General features: G+C 37.1%; 1 protein-coding gene across 1 annotated transcript in view; it reads right to left on the reverse strand.

Moving 5' to 3' along the window:
• The window catches only part of WDR7 (WD repeat domain 7), a 357,963-nt gene that overhangs the window by 309,045 nt on the left and 24,938 nt on the right, over positions 1–23,980 (reverse strand). The window contains exons 4-12 of the mRNA XM_047086392.1: positions 17,793–17,899; positions 16,178–16,256; positions 12,911–13,085; positions 8,924–9,000; positions 7,768–7,887; positions 4,535–4,680; positions 4,107–4,209; positions 1,157–1,289; positions 657–905 (exon numbers count right to left, since the gene is read on the reverse strand). Coding sequence (XP_046942348.1) covers positions 657–905; positions 1,157–1,289; positions 4,107–4,209; positions 4,535–4,680; positions 7,768–7,887; positions 8,924–9,000; positions 12,911–13,085; positions 16,178–16,256; positions 17,793–17,899 — 1,189 coding nt within the window. The remainder of the gene's footprint in view (positions 1–656; positions 906–1,156; positions 1,290–4,106; positions 4,210–4,534; positions 4,681–7,767; positions 7,888–8,923; positions 9,001–12,910; positions 13,086–16,177; positions 16,257–17,792; positions 17,900–23,980) is intronic.

Here is a 23,980-nt window from a genome sequence, read left to right on the forward strand (position 1 = left end):
CTCTGTCCGATACAGTAGCTCCGAGCCACAGGAGACTATGGAGCGCTTGAAACATAGCTAGTCTGGATTCACATGTGCTGTAAATGTAAAATGCACATGAGATTTCAGAGATTCAGCACAAAAGTAATGTAAAATATCTCATCAGTAATTCTTTATATTAATTACAATTGATTTTATATTATAAAATTGAAACTTCAATTTTACAAGTTGAGATGAAAATAGTTCTGCCATATTGGGTTAAATAGAACAGACTATTAAAATGAATTTCATCTGCTTCTCTTTTACTCTATTAATGCGGATATAGAAAATCACATATTGTTATACATACATATTTCTACTGGACAGCACTGTTCTAAAAGATTACCAGCATTACTGATGATATGGTGTTTAGTCAACCATAGAGATAACTGATAATAAACGAAACTACTAACACATACCAAAGAGAGAAAATCAGATGCCTCTTTATGCACAGTTATCACGTGGTATGTACCCCAAAAACAGGTACCAAGTACTTGTTACATGCACAGTAAATTCTGCCAAGTCCTGGCATGCTAACGACTACGTGGATTCGCCGCACTTGTCACAAACAAAGAGCGCAAACACGGGCAGCACAGGGCCCTGCACACACTTTAGACGGTGGCAGACGGTCAGTATACCTCGGCGGAGCATGTGTTCCCCTTGCAGCAGCTGCACGATGGCCGTCTGGGTGGCGGGCACAATAATGATGCTTCCGTCCTCACGGCCACAGACAAGTCGTCCGTGAGCCGGGATGTACACGCTTGCGGTGACTTTAAGAGGTTCACTACTATTGGGAATCACGCTCAGCTGATCTATAATTCCAGCAGGACAAGGATTCAGTTTATCAAATGCTTCTTGCAAGCTAATCGAGGTTGTCATTTTCAGCTCTGCGGAGGTTTTGTTTTGTATTTAAAAAGAAAAAAATTTGTTCATGTTAGAAAAAAATTAAACATAGTAAAATAAAAGTACTTACAGTTGATTCAGTAATATATATCGAAGAATGATAACTGTCACAAACTATAATTCGAAGGATAAAATGACATGTACATTATGAATTTATTATGCTTGGTATTTATGTTGCTAAATTAAAAGAATTACGAAGTTGCTGCACATGATTTATTACTAGTAACTTCCTTACCTTCCTGTTTATCAGGTGTGTCTGATATGTTCCAAATATTCAATCTTCCTGAAGAATCACCTTGAATTAAGAGTTTATGAATGTGTTCCCTGCATCCGTAGAAGAACCGAGTAACAGGAGGACAAATTAGTAACTGTCAAAAAAAAAAAAAAAAGTTCAAATATTTTTGGCTGTTTTGTTGTTGTTTCTTTAATCTCTACGCCCCAACTGAGGCTTGAACTCACGATCCCCTGAGATCAAGAGTCACATGCTCTACTGACTAAGCCAGCCAGGCACCCCATAGCTGTCTTTTTAATGAAAATATTTCACTTATTAACATTTTTTCAGTTAAGGATGTTAAGTACTTTGCCTCAGTACCAGAGTAAAAAAAAAAATAAATCAATAAAAAGTGTTTATAGCAGGAGTCTTCAACAATATTTTAGTGTAATTTTATAGCATTAATTACCTGTCAGCTAATATTCAAATCCAGTAAATACAAATATGAAATGGAATGAAAAGGACATTTATAGTCTTTCTCTATTATTCTTTTTCTCTGCTTTAGAAAAACTGATTACTCACCACAGCAATGCAATTTTTTTTTTAATTTTTTTAATGTCCATTTATTTTTGAGACAATACAAGACACAGAGTGCAAGCAGCGGAGGGGCAGACAGAGGGAGACACAGAATCGGAAGCAGGCTCCAGGCTCCGAGCTGTCAGCCCAGAGCCCGACGCGGGGCTCGAACTCATGAACCGTGAGATCATGACCTGAGCCGAAGTCGGACGCTCAACCGACTGAGCCACTCAGGCACCCCGCAATGCAATTTTTTTAACTGTTATTAAATAATTAATACAAAGATATATCACTCTTTACCAAAAAGAAGTGTCCACCTTAAAGGCCAAAAAAGGAGAACTCCCTAATCCTAGCTTTCTGCTCATTCCTGATTAGTCACTAAGAATAGCAACAAAATTAAACTACCAAGATTTCACAAGTAGAGGACTCCATTTTTTTAAGCAGTATATTTTCAACTAATAGCATGACATTTTACTTGGTCACATTTATGTAATCAAGTTGAGCCTAGCTCAATACGTTAGCTATAAATTACTAGGAACAAAAACCACTCATTAGGCTCTTGGGTACACTTTTATTTTTAAAACAGATTATTTTCTGCTTAAGATCTTGTGCCTTTAGTGATATCACTTATATGAAAATACTAAAGAGTGGTGGATTCCTAAAATTAAAATTAAGATGATCAATTCATAAACACTTGAATATTAAAGCATAGAATCGTATCCTGAAGAGCAGTAAAAAAAATAAACTTCAGTTCTGACAGTTATAGTTAACAAATAGTTACTGTATTTGGTATTAGTTCTTTCCTGAAAAAGCACTAGTCTATTGAAACTACATATATTAAGCATAATCAATAATGTGATTTAACTTGAAGTCTGGAAATTACTAAATGTTGTCATTTATAAAAAAATATACTAAACATGGAGAAGTTGCTACAGCACCTATATAACCAATATTCCATATACCACAGTGTATCTCCCATCATATAATACACGTATCTTAACTTAAACATATTAGGCTGAGGGGTGCCTGGGTGGCTTGGTCAGTTAAGCGTCCGACTTCGGCCCAGGTCATGATCTCACGGTCTGTGAGTTTGAGCCCCGCGTCGGGCTCTGTGCTGACCGCTCAGAGCCTGGAGCCTGTTTCCGATTCTGTGTCTCCCTCTCTCTCTGCTCCTCCCCTGTTCATGCTCTTTCTCTCTCTGTCTCAAAAATAAATAAACGTTAAAAAAAAAAAATTAAAAAAAAAAACATATTAGGCTGATATTTTAAAAATATAATGTGGTTGTTCTGTTTTATGTATGTTTTTTATGCAAGTCATTATCCCCTAGTTTACCTGAAAGTGACTGGCTGGAAAGCAGTAAGTAGGAGCTTAAGTTAGGAGAATAAAGGACAAGATATAGAGCATCTTAACTGTACAAAGATGTATAAATTCCATAAATTCAAAATATTAAAAAAAAATTCCCTTCCCCTCATCATCCCTTCACATAAAAATGGAACAAAATGTTCAAAATGAAAAGCTGTGGAAACCCTGAATACAAGTAAAGGAAACTTTATTTCTAAAACCAGAGCTTCATCCTTAATGCTCAAAACATCTGGAGATAAAAACCTAGTACTAAGTGCCATTGCATTTCAATTCTAAATTGGTAAGTAGGTTTTTAGAAATCATAATAAATTTTGGTTTTTATAGAGGAAAAAAATCTTTCATGAATTCTAAATTTTTTTTTTAATATTTATTTATTTTTGAGAGAGAGAGAGAGAGAACGCAAGCAGGGGACGGGCAGAGAGAAGGGAGGAGACACAGAATCGGAAGCAGGATCCAGGCTCTGAGCTGTCAGCACAGAGCCCAACGCAGGGCTCAAATTCACGAGCCTTCAAACCATGAGATCATGACCTGAGCCGAAGTCAGCCACTTAACTGACTGAGCCACCCAGGCACCCCTCATTCTTTAATTCTAATGCCTAATAATTTAAATCACTGTATGATTTTGGGGAGAGACAGCAATGCCTATTCAAGTAAGGAACTATTACTAATCAGCAGTATTCCACGATGATCTTAGTCCTCCTAAAATTACATCTGTCACTATGTTTACAATTACATGACAGCATAAAATAAGTTGGTACCACCAATATAAATTTTATCAAAATGTCATTTCCGATATGTAGTCAGCATAAGATCGTCTGTATTCTTAGAGAAAGGTGAATACTATAAGCATATTATATGATTAAGATACACAAATTTCAAGATTGTGCTCATCATTGACCATGTTGAAATGTTTTACAACATTTAACACAGTGCCCTCAATCTTTCAAACACTTAGCTACCAAAAGACACCCATAAATGTAGTTGTCAAACATTTTCAATGTCACTATCATGTATAAAGGGTACCTGAAGAACTTTACCTCTTTATCTGTTCGGTCCAAGAGGCTATGCTGTACGGGAGGAATTAAATTTTCAACTGCTTTCCCTACATCACTGCGGAATGAATCACTAGCTGGAAGGCAACTGAAAATGAAAAAGTTACAACATTCAATTAAAATACTGTCATTAAATATTTTATCATACTATATGATGAAGATTTTTGGACAATGGACAAAATATGGATTTTCAAATTATAGTTAATTTAATGTAGTCATTGTCATTAAAATACACTACTTTAAATAAAGATCCACCTAATTTTTGTACTTAGAAGTTAAACTGGAATTACAAATCTAACTTAAGTTCTGAAGTTTGTTATCTGAATTATTTTTACTCTATACATTTTCATACATTCAAGTTATACCCCAAATTCAAACTATATTAAAGTCCTAACTTGTTATTTATTGAGTACCTGGCAGGTAGTCTGTAAATATAACTTTGTCCATTTTCAGTCCAAATGATTACTTTATCTGCTGATACAAAGTCACCTCCAGTCCACGTCTGTCCGTTTTCACTAGGACCTGAACACAGCAAGGAATAATCTCCAGCATCAAATACCTACAAGGGACAAGAAATTCACAATCTAATATAATTTGTATCACTTAAATAAGATACAATGACATTTAAAGTAAAAACAAAACAAAAACTTCTAGAAATGTATTTAACAAACTCGGGCCTTGTAAAGTTCACTACCTCAAGTTAAAGACATTGTGTCAGTGAGCCCTGGGGCACAGTCACCTGCAGCAGAGAAAACACAAGTAGGTCCCCAGCTGTGTGCCTCTGGGGGGTCAGACACTGAGTAACAAGTGGAGCAGACACACTGCCTGTCACAGGGACAGGGAATCCTTTCCCTTTTTTATCTAAAGGGAGGAACATTCCATCAAAGAATTCTAGGTAATAGGGAACCAGCCTCTAGAATGCATGGCTATGTTTCCATTTCTGATAAACTCAGACATCAGAATATCTCTTTATTAATATGGGAATTACCTTACTTTATTTCATCCAGGTGCTGAAGTACTGTAAATAGGAGTTAATGGACTCAGTTTTATTATTTAATAATCCTCAAGTATAAAAGTCCCACACACACACAAAAAAAAGCAGGCATTGCTATATCCCATTTTACAAACAACAAACCGACACAAACAAGGGTTACATCACCTGTTCATGGTCACATGTCTAGTAAGTGCCAGAGCTAGGACTAAAACCCTCATCTCATAATTCCTAGAAGAATTTTTCTACCACTTTCAATATTTGGTGATAGTGTATTTTACAGTGCTAAAAAATTTCCCCAGGAGAAATAAGTAATTCAACGGCCCAGAATTTTTATTTTAGTTTTCTTTAAATAAAAAGCAATCAAATTGTTCATGCACAGCTTTCTTGAAACTGAAAAAATCCCAGCTGAATTTACCAAGATTTGACATATTTATCATTTATAACATTAACACTACAAGAATAGCCAAGTCCAAGAAAGACTGGAGACCACCCTCCAGCCTTATTATCTATTAAAACAAATTATAAAGCTACAGAAAATAAAACAATATCGTACTGATGCATAAACAGAAAAACTAACAAGTTCAGAAACAGATTCCGGTAATTACAGGAACAGAGTATATTATAAAAGCATCACAATAGAAAAATAAATTATTCAACAAATGGCATCAGGAACTGGGGGTCCATCAGGAATAAAAATAAATTGGATCTACATCTTACAATTTATACAAAATAAATTCCAAATTGAATATTCAAAGGTATATAAAGTAAAATTATACAAATATTAGGGATAATGAAATAAAAAATTTTTAAAGCTTAGCTTATGAAGAGCCCTTTAGAACATGTCACAAATTATATTAGAAACCATAAAAAGAAGGAAAAGAAAAAAAAGAAACCATAAAAGATGATAATGTAACCATATTAAAACAGAAAACTTCTTTTTGGCAATAAATATCTGGAAAAGTCATTCTAGTAAGTTACTAGTGCTACCTCAGTTGTTTTACTATGCTTTTCCCTGATGGTTAATGAAGCTGAGCACCTTTCTAAATTTATCACCCATCGGCCTCCTCCTTTCATGAAACGTTTTTGTCCATTTTCCTACTGGATTGTCTTTTTCTTCTGTTCTCACATGATTGTAAGATGCTTATTACGAACACACGAGAAACTGGTATTAGCACTGCCTCTGGGGAGGACAAGGAAAAGTACCAGGGGAAAAGGATGTATACTTTTCACTGTGTCCTCTTGCACTCTGGTGTATTACCACTTACAAGTGCTTTAAATTTTAAGACGAAGGATCCCATGGAGCTTACTGTAACTAAGCAACTGCTAGCTTCTCCTCTCATCTGATTCCAGGACGGTAGCAGTGGCAAGGATAAGGTTAAGGTAGGTGCCACCGGCGGCCCTAGTCGGTCCGTCGCTACCAAGCCGGTGCCCTCTGAGGCATATCACATGGTGGCGATGAGAGCAGCCGCTGCAGTCAGGCCGTCTGAGTTGTAACCCAGCAACTCCACAACCACCTGTACAACCTTAGTCAAGCCTTCTATGTCCCCAAGCCCCCAGCGCCTCACCTACAAGATGGGGAAAGTAACAATCCCTGCCGTGGCAGACAGCCTCCAAGACTGCCCGGACCTGGTACTCATACCCTTGTGCAATCTTCTCCCCTGAGCACAGGCAGAATTTTGTGACTTTCTAAATAACGGAATGTGGGAGAAGAGAGGAGACTGCAGTCGCCACATCAGGTGGGTCTTGGCTACAATTTCTCTTGCTTGCTCAAGCTGAGGGAAGACCGTTCCCAGGCTGGGAGAGGCCCCCATGGCAAGGAACTGATGCCTCCAGCCAAGTTAGCTGGACATTAAGCCTTCTAACCACCAAGTGAGTAGGCCTGGAAGCAGAACCACCCTAGGTGATTCCTAGAACGAGACTGTCATCCTGGCTGACACCTTGACCGCAGCCTGTGGGAGACCTTGAGCCACAGCACCCAGCTAAGCTGTGCCCACATTCCTGACTCACAGTTGGGGTGGTGATACATGAACCAGATGGGGGGGTGATACATGTTTATTGTTTGAAACTGCGAAATTTTAAAGTAATCTGTTATGCAGGATTAGGTAACTAATAGACTTCCCCTGAGGGAGTTGTGAGGATTAAAAGAAATAATGCAGGGAAAGCTTTGAAAACTCTGCTAGGCACGAGTGGTCAAAACATGCTGGCTCTTTTTCTACTATGGAAATACTGAAGTCTCGCAATGTGGAAGTAATATACTCCTGCCATCACTAGCTCAGAAGTGATGCCAGATCCAAGAAAGCGGAAGGGAACGGCAACTGGGAATAACAACAAAGACGGGTCAACCTGCAGAAAACTCACCACCACTGCTTACGTTGCACTGAGAAAATAATGACTGAAACAGTAGCAAAGGGAAGAAATTAAGATGAACAGAATAATCATTATTCTGAAGCATTCTATAAACCAAAATACAAAAAGATAACTATATACAGCCAAACCCCAACACCTAAAAATTTGATATCAAAATCACACATGAATTCCAAATGGTTAAAATATTCTTGCACTAAGCTCTTCATTATAATTATCTTTGGAAGTTTGATAAACCAACACCTTGAAGGGTAAAAATACAGCTTCTTACTTATGTAGTTATCTTACCCTCCAATATTTGGAGCACACAACCAAAAGCGATCTTTGTGTGAATGCACAAAAAGAAATGCTTTGGCAATTCTGACAATAAATTGGTTTGGATTCCTCCTCAAATATTGGCTCAGTATCCTGAAAAGAGAAAGATTTATAGAACTTCAGGAATGGTTTGGTTGTTGATTAAAATTATCATACAATGATAAATAAAATGAAAGAAAGACATCACTTGGTATATTCATCATTTTAGCCACTTATGTGAGAACCAAGATAATAAAAAGCAGCAAAGATACACTCCAAAAATATCTGGGCACTATGCCTTGCTACAAAGCTATTCAAGATTAGAACACTGATGAGAATCAGAGTGTCATCACTACGACAATAACAGATGATAAAAGTTTGAGTTGATCCTAAACTCTGTCTCTGTATGTCCTTGTGGGTTAAAAAAACAAACAAACAAACAGAACAAAAACTGATCAATTCCTCCAGGTTCTCCCAAATTCAACGTGTAAAGATTCCCTAGCTGAAGAGATTAGCATCGATACTGTCAGAATATTGATCTGCCTTTCCTACTGACAAAAAGTTACAGGGAATTCAAGCCCAAAGAACAGAGAGAGAGAGAAACTAAAATTGGCTTCACATACTTTTTGTGTTGGTTTACTTTATTTTTTTTTCCCCTCAAGCAAACTATCTTTTAACTTTAATAGAAGCAACTGAGAAAAATCCCAGCTCTTCTAGGTTTCTCTACTTTATATCCTATGCAGTATGTTTCTCTATTTCATGTCCTTGACAGAACAGATGTCTGCTATCAAAAGTGAAAAACATAATGCACTTACAGAGACAGCAGAGTAGGGGATGTTCTAATACTATGGCAATAAGGCTCTCGAAAAAGAATAGCTTTTTCCTTGCGCTTTAAGAAAAAAGGGAGGGGCGCCTGGGTGGCTCAGTCGGTTGAGCATCCGACTCTTGATTTCTGCTCAGGTCATGATCCCAGGGTCGTGGTATCGAGCCCCACATCAGGCTTCACCCTGAGCATGGAGCCTGCTTAAGATATTCGTTCTTTCTCTCTCATTCTCTCTCTCTCTCTCTAATAAAAAGAAGAAAAAAGAAAAAAAGGAGGGGCCTATCATCACTAAAATTGAAGACTGCAAGAACAGAACATTTGCCTCACCTGCATGCCACTTATTTCAGAGGTGACAATCCACACCTTCAAGATGCCCGTCACTGAAAGGGCTACCACAGTATCCTCTAAGTAGAGAGGGACGAAGAAGCCAAGGTTATAAACATAATATGCTTTCTTTCTAAATAGTAACATGGTTCAAGTTAATAAAATTAAGTAATAATGCTTTTCAACTGGCATAAAAACATAATTCAATATTTCATGAAATAAAAAACAGATTTTGAAACATAACAGTTCACAAATTTGAAAGTCAAGGAAAAGTTGTACACAGCTTGAATTCTTTTATTTCTGATCAACTAGCTTTTAATAATTTCAAATGTTCCTGATCACTATGATTACGTGATGACTTAATGAAGGTTTATTCTTCCAAATTCACAATTTGTAATTACTTATCATGGATGAGCACACTCAATTTCTTGAAGACACACATTTCCTCACTTTCCCACCCACCTGCCTGCCTTCTAACATTTTATGACACATTACACCCTCTATAGACTGTGATCAAGAGAAGACATGATATAAAATCTGAATTCATAAGCTTCCAGTAAGAAGCAGTCATAGCTCCATGACAGCATAAATAACTTTGTGAGCAGAGACACTGAAAAGCAGGTAAATGCAGGCTCCAGAAAGAGGGAGATATGTGCTAAAATCACATTTTCTTCACTAACCAATGAACTATGGGTAATTTAACTAATCTGTCTTAAATTCAGTCTGTTTATCTGTAAGCAAATACATGTCCTCTGCAAAGAGTGAAAGTTTGGCCTCCTCCTGGACAATTCGGATGCCTTTTAATCCTTTGTGTTGTCTGATTGCAGAGGCTAAGACTTCTGATACTGTGTTGAGTAACAGTGGTGAGAGTGGACATCCCTGTCTTGTTCCTGACCTTAGGGGGAAAACTCTCAGTTTTTCCTCATTGAGGATGACATTAGCGTTGGGTCTTTCGTAGATGGCTTTTATGATCTTGAGGTATGAACCTTCTATCCCTGCTTCTTGAGGGTTTTTATCAAGAAAGGATGCTGTATTTTGTCAAATTCTTTCTCTGCATCTATTGAGAGGATCGTGTGGTTCTTGTCCTTTCTTTTATTGATGTGATGAATCACATTGATTGTTTTGCGGATATTGAACCAGCCCTGCAGACAAGGTATAAATCCCACTTGGTCGTGGTGAATAATTTTTTTAATGTATTGTTAGATCCGGTTGGCTAATATCTTGTTGAGGTTTTTTGCATCCGTGTTCATCAGGGAAATTGGTCTATAGTTCTTTTCAGTAGGGTCTCTGTCTGGTTTTGGAATCAAGGTAATGCTGGCTTCATAGAAAGAGTTTGGAAGTTTTCCTTTCATTTCTATTTTTTGGAACAGCTTCAAGAGAATAGGTGCTAAGTCCTCCTTAAATGTTTGGTAGAATTCCCCTGGAAAGCCATCTGGCACTGGACTCTTGTTTTTTGGGAGATTTTTGATTACTAATTCGATTTCCTTACTGGTTATGGGTCTGTTCAAATTCTTTATTTCTTCCTGTTTCAGTTTTGGTAGTGTATATGTTTCTAGGAATTTGTCCATTTCTTCCAGATTGCCCATTTTATTGGCATATAATTGCTCATAATATTCTCTTATTATTGTTTTTATTATTGTTTTTATTTCTACTGTGTTGATTGTGATCTCTCCTCTTTCATTCTTGATTTTATTTATTTGGGTCCTTTCCTTTCTCTTTTTCATCAAGCTGGCTAGTGGTTTATCAATTTTGTTAATTCTTTCAAAGAACCAGCTTCTGGTTTCATTGATCTACTGTTTTTTTTTTGGTTTCGATAGCATTGATTTCTGCTCTAATCTTATTTCCTGTCTTCTGCTGGTTTGGGGTTTTATTTGCTGGTTTGGGGTTTTATTTATTTCCAGCCGTTAAGGTGTAAGGTTAGGTTGTGTATCTGAGACGCTTATCTGTAAGCAAATACAAATGAATAACAACAGTATCTAGCTTAATGGGTTGTTATGAAAATTAAGACACACCCCAGATATAAGCATTCAGCATATTAATCGAGAGGAGTTATTACTTTTATTAAAAAGAACCATTTGCTGTCTTTAAATAAAAACTTCATCATATTAGACTGTTCTGTAGGCAAGGCAAGGCCCTGGAACACAGTGATTACATGTCCTGACACTGTACAGAGATGCTCTAACAACTGTTCACAAGCCCGTCAATCCATAGTAAAAGTGGAACATCCTAGCATATCGAAAATGCTCAAATATCCACAGACTAGAATACTATGGCAAATGCAGATTAAAAATTACATATGCTGCAACATTATGATAGTAACATTTACTGTGCATGCGCAGCACCAAAGCTTTCATCAAAGTTACATCCTATCCTGTTCAGACCACAGCCAAGTACATGTGTACCTCATGTGGAAATAGTGCAAAAATTTAAAACAAACGTGCAAACTGCTTCTTTAATTTTTTTAATGTTTATTTGTTTTTGAGAGAGGGCAAGCACAAGCCGGGAAGGGGCAGAGAGAGGGGGTGACAGAGGATCTGAACCAAGCTTTACGCTGACAGCAGAGAGCCAGATGAGGGGGCTCAAACTCACAAGCCGTGAGAACGTGACCTGAGGCAAAGTCAGCTGCTTCACCGACTGAGCCACCCAGGCACCCCAAATATAGTCCTTTTTTCAAAGAAAATGTTGATTATAACTAAGATTAAGGGGAATGCACTAACAAGGAGCTCCCTATTGCCCGGAAAATGAAGAAGGTGAAGGTTAAAAAAATACTTTTCACTGCTGTGTTCAGAAATAAAGCAGTAATTCTCCAATAGGCATTAAAAAGCCTCTACTTGAGGGGCATATGACTGGCTCAGCCAGGTAAGCATCCAACTCTTGATTTCAGCTCAGGTCATGACCTCACGGTTTGGGAGATCACGCCCCTGCATCAGGTTCTTTGCTGGCAGTGTGCAGCCTGCTTAGGATTCTCTCCCTTTCTCTCTGCCCCTCCCCTACTTACACATTCTCTCTCAAAATAAATAAATAAGCATTAAAAAAAAAAAAAAAGCCTCTACATGAGAAATTCCCACATTAAAGAAGTCTGTTCAATTTTATTTCACTGAACATCTCCCTAATATATTTGACCTGAACCCTCCTTTTTCACTAATACCTATTAACACCCTTCAGAATCAACACTCTTTAACGAGCCTTGGGAAGTGCTGCAAACCCATCCATTCTATGTCCACAGTCACTGCTGCACTTCAGATCTGCACCAGTCACCTGGGGGTACTAAAACCATCTCCCACCTAAACCATTCTCAACAATGGCACCAAAGTGATGTCTAAAACAGAAGTCCCTTCAAGTATTATCATCAGACACCGCCCAACATCGACTGCCAGGGCCAAAAAGCTACAGCTCATGGATCAAATCTAGCCCACTGGCTGTTTTTGTAAATAATGTTTTCTTGGGAGCGCCTGGGTGGCTCAATCAGTTGGGTGTGTCCGACTCTTGATTTCGGCTCAGGTCATGATTCCAGGGCAATGGGATAGAGCCTGCTTAAGATTCTCTCTCTCCATGTGCCCCTCTCCCCCACTCATACTCTCTCTCAAAAAAAGAATAAATTAAGTTAAATAACATTTTATTGGAACACAGACAGGCTCATTCACTTATGTACTATCTATGTGCTTTTGTGCTACACTGGCAGAACTGAAACACACATCATATGGCCTGCAAAACCTACAATATTTAGTATGTGGTCCTTTCTAGTACAAGTCTGCCAAACCCAATCTACAGGACTAAACCCAAGTTCCCTAGCTAGCACACAAGGTCCTCCATGATCTGCCCCACCCCCGCCAACTCTGTCAACCTCTGATGCCCCCTCTCCTTCCCTCAAACTTCTTGTTTATGTATTATGCTTACGGTTTGTATCACATACGATGCATTACAAAACTCTACAGGAAACCACCCGTCACGTCAGGGTACTGAAGCTCCTAAAGGACGCCACACACTGACCTTGTGTTCGATGGGATCGAATAATACTCATGGAGCTAATCCAGTCTGGAGAGATCTTTGATACTAAGGAGTATAACACCTCAAGGCTGGTGGCATCCACAACGAGGATTTCAGGGTAGTGGCCATGGCACAGAAGCCTGCCTTCTTTCTGATTTCCAACAGAAAACTGGTAGAACTAAAAGGAAAAAGAGTGTTAAATATTCTCCTTTACTTGAGAGACTTGATTCACAAGCCCTCATCAAGCTTGTCATGGCGCTCAGTCTCTCCAGTAATATTTCCAGACACAGACTACGCGCTGCAGATTATAAGTTTCTTATATATACACATATTCTTATATGTGTATACACATACATCCATCAGGTTACATTAGTACTTCAAAATATCTGACAAAAATTATTCTTTTCCTAAAATCCTCCCTTTTGAATTCATCGTAATTCTTCGTGTTTAATCCCCCTATAGCATCTAAAAAAGGACTACTGAATGAATTCATAAAACACCTCAATACAATCAGCTTTACAAAGCAAAGCAAAAGGAATCTCTTCACAAAGCAAAGCAAAAATATGAATTTTAAGTGAACGGGAATAGGTGGGCATAGACTTATAATTACTAGTTATGACCAAATAAAATTTATTAGATGATTGCTGTTCAAACATATTATAATCAGCAGTGAATTCCGATTAATCCAAGTGTTTTATTTCAAACTAGAGCATGAGACAATCACGTAAACCATTGTCATAATGTACATTTATACTCTGTGGAAGAAAAATAGAAGAACCAACACAATCATGACCTACATGTTACTCATTCCAAGAGTAACTCAAAAGGAAAAGATGGGTTTCCATCAACCAAAGAGCAGAGGAAGAACAACTATCAAAACAAGACCAACAACTTATCAAAGGACCTGTCTCCCCTTAGCTTAAAAAAAAAAAAAAAAAAAAAAAGTGACTCTTAGTGGAATGATTCTTCTAGAGAATTTCTAGAAGGTGAAATCTAATATCCAGACTATTACTTCCCAAATGATTGGATCTTATATGAATTACACGGGGGCAAGCTAGACTGAAAACAAAGGGCACTGCTATAACCACTCCACCACTGGGGAAATAACTGAGAAACCTGGGTCCAGTCTGCTCCCACACTCATTAGTCCTATTCTCAGGTTCAACACTGCATGTGAAGGAATATGATCTTTCCTCAACTATGGGGTACCCTGTATAAGAAGAATTACAACTTCTTACACAAAAACACTGATCGTGGAGCACATTAACTAAGGACAAGGCAGCATCACTAAAACTCCAAGAGGGGGTCTAATTAAATGCAAACAACCCCAGAGGGTATCCCTAGATCTTAGAAGGTTGATCCAAAAAACACAACACACAATCTGGAGGTCTCAGGACTGCCAGTCACTCAGATGTGATCATGTGACCACAGGTACTCCTGACCCATTAAAGGGGCGGGGTGTCAAGGAGGAAAAGAGGGGTGCAGAGAAGCAAACTGTGGCAGTATCCACCTAACATCAGCCGGGACAGACATGTGCACTGTAGTCACTGGAGAAGAGCTCTCCCCTGGGGGCGGGGATATTTTATTGGACTTGCCGGACGAAATGCTTCCCACCTTTTGCTTTCAAGTTATACTCCCAAATAATCTTCTGACCATTAAAATTTAGCTTCCTAGACACTTTCATACTAGCAAAGAAAGTATCCTGAATGGAGAAACAAGTTTTCCAAATATTATGTGATAATTTAATAAGTTGGCATTTCTCATGATTTCAGTATGCACCAATATTATCAAGGTTTATCATTTCTGCTTATATGAACAAACAACTTGCTCTGGACCTGAGAGGGTGAAGATCACACAGGGATCAATTGTCACACACTAGTGAATCAGCCAAAGAGCATCTTCTACTTAGAGATAGATGGCTGCCAATTTAAATACAGGGTCCAATATGGGATCTGATAAATAATAGGTACTAAAACTATGTTGAATAAAGATAATTTTTCCTAAAATGTAAACCAAAACTTTTTAAATCATGGAATTATACAATAATCAAAATATTGATATTCAATGAGCTCAAGGCATTTACATATAATTTTTCAATAAATTATCTATAAAACCACTAACTGGTATATCATTTACTATCCTTTTTCTCTATATAAACCCTGATGATTCTTCATATCATAAAAAATAATATATGCCCCTTAAATAAAAAGTATACATCCTAACAGCATTGAAGAAGCAAGTTTTAAAAGGTCTTCACCAGATCACGGTCAAAAAAAAGACCTTTATAAATACACAAACCGCCACCTCAGCCCTAAGTAGTTTTCTACCTATTTCACTGCTTCTCTAATCTTTGCTGGCACAAGTTTTCTTTCTCAACAAATCACGGTATTCACTTGTTTTAAAGGAGGCAGTATGATGTAACAGAAAGAACAGAAAGAGAAACCTGATTTCTGATCCTGGGCCAGGAATGACTCACTGTGAGACTGGGGCAAGTCATTCAATCACTCTGGGTCTCAGCTTCTTTACACGTAAGAGAGTATACTCCTACTTGATTTGGAATGATGTTGGGAGGACTAAATGAAACACCATAAGAGAAATTCCTATACGATATGTGCTCAGTATTCCCTTCCCTCTCCTGCCCCACTGAGAACACAAATCACATTTTCTATAGACTTATGACTTTCCCAACACGCAGCAGGGTAAATGAGGAGTAAATTGAAGCACAAAGAACTTGGCAATTATGAAAGAGTAAGAAAGAATACCAAGAATGTAAGTCAGAAACTATAAATTCCTACGTAAATTCTTGTGTAAGGAAGGCATATGAAATCGTCATTTCTTCAACAGAGTAAAAATGTCAAAAAATGTACCCAAGGGCCAATTGCACAAGCAATAAACAGGATATGATCTGTAAAGTGGGTCGATTTGTGTCAATCATGAATGGAGTTGTGAAGGCTTTAGCATGAAAGAATTTCATTATTTAGGATCTAGAGCACTGAGCCAATTAGTAAAGGGGCTCTCACTGGGGGAACCAGGACGGCCAGAAAGGGCACAAGTGGCTTACCCTCCACCTTTCCCCATCAGTCACCTCTACTTACCCCTACTATACCATCTGATGAGGAATACTTTCACTACCCCAACTGTGGTCTTGTCCTATTCCTTGTCTCCACCCATTTTTCACTTAAAAATATAGGCTCAATGTCGGAAAAACCATTTAATTGCATACCTGTAATAAGTTGTGTTGACTTGGACAGTTATAGAAATAGATACTAACCTGTATGCCTGTATGTGTGCAGGCTAATTTTGTAAATTCAATACATCTGCCATCATTCACATCCCAAAGACACATCTCTCTATAAAACAAAATAATAGCTAAATTTAAATCTGATTTTTACAAGCACTGTCCAACTTCGTAGTATTTTAAAATAAATCTTCCACTAAAACTGATATATGTCAGAAAAAGTAACGTATAGTCATTATTGCTGTTCGCGAAAAATTCTGGTCCTCACTCACCATCCCAACCTCCCCTCCAACCTGACCACCCCCACCTAAATCCACATTCTTTCTGGGCACATGGTAGGGCTCCACTGCCTGGCTCCCTTTTGGTTGGGGAAGTCATGTGAGTAGTTCTGGCCACAACTGATGTGAGGGCCTCAAGATCTCTCTTTCTCATCTGCCTCCATTCCAGACAGTGGCTGCTTCTGACAATGGCTGCTCCCTCAACCTCAAAGTCACAATAATAACAAAGCAGAGCCCCAAATGACATATGAGGGTCAGGTGACAAAAGTAAGAAATAAGCCTTTCATTTAAACCACCGGAATTTTCCATTGCTTATGAGCATAGCTAGAAAATTTAGCCCAGCACAAAACAAAAATTAAAGTCAACTGAATTCCAAACCTTTGCAAGTTAAATGTAATATTCCAATTTTGGTTCTGTATTTATTGCATAAGCTTTATCAAGTGCATACCAAAGGAAAAAAAAAGGCTCAAATTTCAAACTAAGGATACAACATTCAAAATTAGAAATATGTCATGATCTTTGAAATACAAAAAACAACATTAATAAAAAGCAATGGTGCTAATATCCTTAGGGCTTTCTTCAAGATGCCCTTTCTTAGATCTCACATGGTGTGAAACAATTTTTCAAAGGATGGTCAATCTTATTTAGAATATGCATGCTAGTGTGAATTACCCTTTAACTGTCCAAAAGGGATTATTTTTACCTAGAGCTGCCTCTTCTTGTTTCAAACAAGTTACATAAGGTTCTTTTCAAATTCATAAATTATGGGGGGTGAAGGGGAGGGAACAGCTTCTTAAATAATTCTATTCCAGGTCCCCAACTCTCTCCAATAACATATTATGTATATAATTTTCTAAGCACCAAAAAAGTTTTAAAAACGCCTGTGAACCCTACAACTACTATCTAATTGCCTCTCTCTTCAAAAACAAGTTATGTGCTAAGACTCAGGAACATATATAATTACATAAGTATATTAACATATGTGACATTATATGAACTTTGCATGATTTTATCTTCCAAATTTATTTTAGCCTACCCATCATACAGGTTCTTTAAAACTCTCAAAGTTGTCTGCCAACTCAGTAAAGATACCACGGAGATCAATGATCAGGCTTTAACTTGTAAGCTATTCTGAATTGCTCAAGAGCAAGGCAAAAACATAATCATAAATTATAATAAAAGTACTATAAAATCATTAAGAAAATTCACAATTATAAAACCATATTTTAAGTATTGTTAAGTTTAGACAACCTAAGAATTTATTTAAAAGATACTTCACCAGAAAAAAAAAAGCTTCCCTCCTCACTAACACACCGGTACTATTTGCAATAAAGACTTATCAAGAAAAAAATGAATACAAAAATACTTACCCACTTTCAGACGCGCTCACAATATACTGTTTGTCAGTAGAAGCACAAGCTTTAGACAAACAGGTGATTGAGGCTGTGTGACCAAACAACAGTGCTCGAGGATTAACCTAGAAATACACAAGTATGTTGATGCAAGTATCAAATTTGTAAAAATTAATCTTTTTTTAGGAATCCTGTTAAATATTAAATATAAATATAAATATAAAATACAGACCTGATAAGAATTGCTCACAACACCAAAACCTAAAAGCCACAAAACAGTGAATCCTACCTATTAAATGCTCAACAGTCACCCCGCCAGGTAGTTCTAAAGTCAAACTGGAACGACCAGTAACCAGTAACACTGTTTGCCCAGCATCCCACAGAGAACGACAGAGCTAGGAGCCAAGCGGGCAGTCTTAAGCACTAAGTTATAGAGAACTGAAAAATCAGGTTAAGAATGTTTGTATATAAAATAAAGTAATTTAACCCCACTTATTTTTTAAGCAGTATGTTCACTGACCTGAAAACACATTTAGAGTCTCTAGATTGACACCATCAAAACTCAAAAAATAAGAGGACAGGCACCCTTCCAAATGCTGATAGCAACATTAACTATCAGCAACTAAGAACGACCTTCACAGACTAATGATTTAGTAACAACATAGTGCCTCAGAGGAAGGACGGCTTAATACCCACTATTCTAAACTAACCTGGCAATCAGCTCCCAAATTTATCTACTTTGTACCGAATGTTACGTTTACTTCAGGTAACTTCAGGGCCTTAGGTTATTTCAAAATATATTTTTTAATTAAATATTTAATACATACAAACATTGATAACATCTGCATATGCTATAAAGAACACATCCTAATTTATTAGTAAAGCTAAACTGTTCAAAATCAAATATTCCACAGAAAGAGTACAGACATTGTTCTATAGTTCTGATATGTGGCAATGGAAGAGATTTTCCAAATAAAATTCATTTTAGTTATCTTTTGTATAATTATAATTAAGAGAAAATTTTAATCTGTTTTTTCCTTAGTTATACAATATGCATTTTTTCCCTCAGAGGCTAAATTTTTATTTTAATTATTTACTTTAAGAATCAATCATTGTTTATAGTTACAAAGGGCCTAGAACATTTTCCCATACATCAAAATTTTTCTCACACATCCAACCCCACCTGCATACAGAGATTCAGTAATCTTCCACTAAAAAATATGCTCTTGGTCAATTATTTAATTTCTCCCAAGAAAATCAACTTTACCAATAGCTTTATTTCAAATGTACATGGCTTTGCTGGAAAATTCCACTTTCAGCCAAAACAAGTAACTAGAATTGGACTTTACTCCCACCATAATCTAGAAAAATAAACAAAAATATTTGAATGAAGCATAAAAATCACATGATCATCTCAGTGGGGCAATAAAAGCTTGTGACAAAATTCAATATCCTTTCATAATTAAAGACTCTCAACAAATTGGGTATAGAAGGAATGTACCTGTTTTATAAAAGTTATATATGACAAGCTCACAGCTATCATACTCAACAGTGAAAAGCTAAAAGCTTTTTCCTTTAAAATCAGGAACAAAAATATTCACTCTTGCTACTGCTATTCAGCATAGTTAATCCAAAGCAGTTAGGCAAGAAAAAATAAATAAAAGGCATCCAAATCAGAGAGGAAAAAGTAAAATTTTTCCTGTTTGCTGATGATGTGATCCCACCTGTCCTAAAGATACCACTGAAAGACTGCTAGAACGAATCAACAAATCCAGTAAAGTTGCAAGATACAAAATAAACATACAAAAATCAGTTACATTTCTATACACTAACAACAAAACATCGAAAAGAGAAATTAAGAAAGTAATCACATTTACAACAGAATCACAAAGAATAAAATAGTTGACCCTTAAACTAGAAATCTAAAAAATCTAGAAAAAGACTCTACCAGAACCAAAAAGGAATACAGTACATTCACAGTACGCAAGTCAAAATACCAAAAAGCAATTGTATTTCTAAATAGTGACAATGAACATTTGTAAAATAAAACCAGAATACATGGCTCTGTCACCCACTGTCATATGAAAGCAAAAAACAAAACAAAACAAAACAAAACAAAAATGTGTAAATGAAACTATATTTTTTACTTCATAAGTACAAAGCTAGCGAAAAAATAGAAAAGTTTTAAGATAATATTTTCATAAATCAACATGTGTCTTTAATGAACAGAAACTTATTCAATTCATTAAAAAGACGTTTTCTGGAGTTTAAAGAAAAAAAAAAGATGGCTTTAAGAAGTGGCTCTGAATGACTACCAAATGGCAAGCAGAGGAAGAGTAATCATCATAAACAGATAATCATCCAAAAATACAGCTATGCCTAGTATCAATGCCAAATCACAACTATAAGGTCTTAACATCAAGAAACTACAAGAGAAAATAGGTATTCATATAATCAAAGGAAAAAATACATGGTATATTTATACTTTTCCTTTACCTCACCATTTTCCATAAAAATTTAAGTTAAATCATAGTTTAACATTTCACACATAATCAGTACAAAGAAATATCATAAAATAATCTGTTCAACAATTCATAAAGACCATCCATCCTCAAAGACTACACAGTTCAAAAGTGACAATTATTACGTTATCAGTGGCAAGGCAAGATAACCAGAAATAAAAGATGTGATGTGTCAGTTCTTTTTTTTTAATTTTTTTTTTAATGTTTGTTTATTTTTGAGAGAGAGAGTGCAAGCAGGCGAGGGGCAGAGAGAAAGGGAGACACAGAATCTGAAGAAGGGTCCAAGCTCCAAGCTGTCAGCACACACCCCAATGCAGGGCTTGAACCCATGAACTGTGAGATCATGACCTATGCCAAAGTTGGATGCTTAATGGACTGAGTCACCCAGGCACCCCTGTGATGTATCAATTCCTAAGAGTAAACAGTAAGATCCACATTCTAATCTGAGACCTTGAGGCTAGTTCATTCTGTAGTTAGCCATCATTCAATATTCCTTTATTTTTAAATCTCCTTGAACTTTTTTTTTCTTTCTACTACCTAAGATACTATAATTACCATTCACTAAATAAAACCTTATTATGTGCAAGTACTGTGATAACTGTTTAATATGCATTCCTTCACAGAATCCTCAACCTTGTGTGGTACACCATATTTTAAATGTGGCAAGACTTAGGCTCAAAATGGTCAAGTAAACTGCCCAAAGTCACACAGCAAGATACTAGAGCAGCCAAGGTTCAAGCCACGTTTGCCCAACTCCAAAGGCCAAGCTCTAACCATAACGTTTTACTTCTTTCTTCAACAACGAGGATGATAACTATTCTCAGAAAAGATCTGTTTTCCTAACAGAATGGAAGCTTTAAGAAGACAGGAATCAGTCTCATAAATATCCTGTAACTTTTATAGGTAATGGAGCTTTACAAATATTGCTTTAAGAGACAGTATCTACATCAACAAGTTTCCTCCTTTACTCTGATCACCATCTGTCTAGATACTCACTAGGTTGTCTAAACTGCTTCTACAATTTTCCTCGAACATTTTATTACCACCATGTTAGACCAGGCTGCACTTTTTCACAGATAAAAGGAGATCAAGAGGTGGATGGCACAAATTTAGCTACAGTTTTGAACCCCTTCCTAGAAAAAGAGAAGACACCAAGACTTCAAGAAAAGACACTCTGTGCCTCCCCCAGCCATGTTACATTTCTTCTCATTGGCCCTTCATCAGCATAAAATAGCTGTTACACCACTCTCAACAATAGCCAAATTATGGAAAGAGCCTAAATGTCCGTCAACTGATGAATGGATAAAGAAATTGTGGTTTATATACACAATGGAGTACTACGTGGCAATGAGAAAGAATGAAATATGGCCCTTTGTAGCAACATGGATGGAACTGGAGAGTGCTTTGCTAAGTGAAATAAGCCATACAGAGAAAGACAGATACCATATGGTTTCACTCTTATGTGTCTTATGTGGATCCTGAGAAACTTAACAGAAACCCATGGGGGAGGGGAAAGAAAAAAAAAAAAAGGTTAGAGTGGGAGAGAGCCAAAGCTTAAGAGACTCTTAAAAACTGAGAACAAACTGAGGGTTGATGGGGGGCGGGAGGGAGGGGAGGGTGGGTGATGGGTATTGAGGAGGGCACCATTTGGGATGAGCACTGGGTGTGTATGGAAACCAATTTGACAATAAAACTTCATATATTGGAAAAAAATAAATAAATCAAAAATAAATAGCTGCTACAAAGTATGACACTAAAGATCGTCCACATATATCAGACACAATAACCAAGCCAATTTTTATTTAGCCTTCATTTTCCCTGGGTAAATAGTCCAATTCCCTTAATGTCTTTCAAAAGATGCACTTCTCTCCTAGCCCTACCCCACCACGCCCATTTCTTACTCCCCCTCCAGTCACTTTTCTCCCTCTTACTTGAACTTAAATAAATATAACACTACAGTAAAATCTATGCAAAAAAAAAAAAATAGTGAAAGAATTGTTTCTAAGCTCTCATAAGTAAGTCTTATTGCTTGTAATCATTCCAGTAAAACGTGGTACGATTTTTTTTCTCCTCACGACTTCACTGCTGATTCATATTTAGTTTACTACCAATCCTGAAGGTGTATCACATCCTGTAATTCTTCTCTCCAGCTACTTTCCAACATGTACACCCAGCCTTTACATGTCATCTAAGTGTACACATCGTTTTTCCAGTTCCAGTGGTTCCGTGCCTGGGTGTGTACTGAAGAACAACAAAAAGGTGGCGCCACACAAAAACGCACACATCGATGTTCACAGCAGCATTATTCAGTATGGCCCAAAGTGCAAACAACCCAAATGTCCGTCAACTGGTAAGTTAAATTTAGTACACCCATACAATCGAATATTATTTGACCACTTAAAAATGTGAAATATAGGGGTGCCTGGGTGGCTCAGTCAGTTGAGCGTCCAGTTTCGGCTCAAGCCATGATCTCACGGTTCGCAAGTTCGAGCCCCGTATTAGGCTCTGTGCTGACAGCTCAGAGCCTGGAGCCTGCTTCAGAGTGTGTGTGTGTGTGTGTGTGTGTGTGTGTGTGTGTGTGTGTGTGTCTGTCTCTCTCTCTCTCTCTCTGCCCCACCCCTGCTTGCACTCTCTCTCTCTCTTTCTCTCAAAAACAAATAATCAGTAAAAAATAAATATATAAATAAATAAAAACAATAATAATAAATTTAAAAAATAAATAAAATAGGGCACCTGGGTGGCTCAGTCAGTTGTGCATCTGACTTTGGCTCAGGTCATGATATCATAGTTCATGGGTTTGAGCCCCCACGTCAGGCTCTGTGCTGACAGCTTGGAGCCTGGAGCCTGCTTCAGATTCTGTGTCTTCCTCTCTCTCTGCCCCTCCCCTGCTTGCCCTCTGTCTCTCTCTCTCTCAAAACAAATAAACTTATTAAAAACTTCTTTAAAAAAAGTAAATAAAATAAAATAAAAAAATAAAATAAAAATATGAAGTATTGATACATGCTACAACACAGTAAACTCTGAGATTATGTATGCTAAGTAAAAAAAGCCAGTCACACACACACAAAAAAACACATATTATTCCAAGAATCTGAAATGTCCAGAATAGGGAAACCCACAGAGGAGTTACATATGGGACACGGGACCATTTATCGTATCAAATTAACGTCCTTATGTACATTGCACATTGTAAAACAAGACAGAAAAACAGATCAGTGGTTGCCTTGGGAGGAAATGGGGGTATTAGGAATGACAGCTAAAGAGTACAGGGTGCGTTTCTGAGGTAATGCAAATTTGTAAAATTGACTGTGGTAATGTACACTTTATTTTTTTAATTTATTTAAACTAAAAAACAAAAACAAGAAAAGTTCACCCACTTCTCCCACCCCCACCCCTGGCAACCACCAATCTGTTCACTATGACCTTCATTTTTTAAAATATATGTATTTTTCAGATTCAACATGTAAGGGAGATCATAGAGTTATTTGTCTTTCTCTGTCTGACTTATTTCACTTGGCATGATGCCCTTTGAGGTCCATCCATGTCGTCCCAAATGGCAGGATTTCATTCTTTTTCATGCCTGAATAATACTGCATTGTGTATATATATATATAACACAACTTCTTTAAGAGAGTGAACTGTATGATTTTTATCTCAATGAGGCTATTACAAAAAAAAAACAAC

The sequence above is a fragment of the Lynx rufus genome, unplaced genomic scaffold (assembly GCF_022079265.1).
Source record: "Lynx rufus isolate CCGP_SWC_20201006 ecotype Redwood Valley unplaced genomic scaffold, mLynRuf1.p SCAF_20, whole genome shotgun sequence".
Classification (NCBI taxonomy): domain Eukaryota; kingdom Metazoa; phylum Chordata; class Mammalia; order Carnivora; family Felidae; genus Lynx; species Lynx rufus.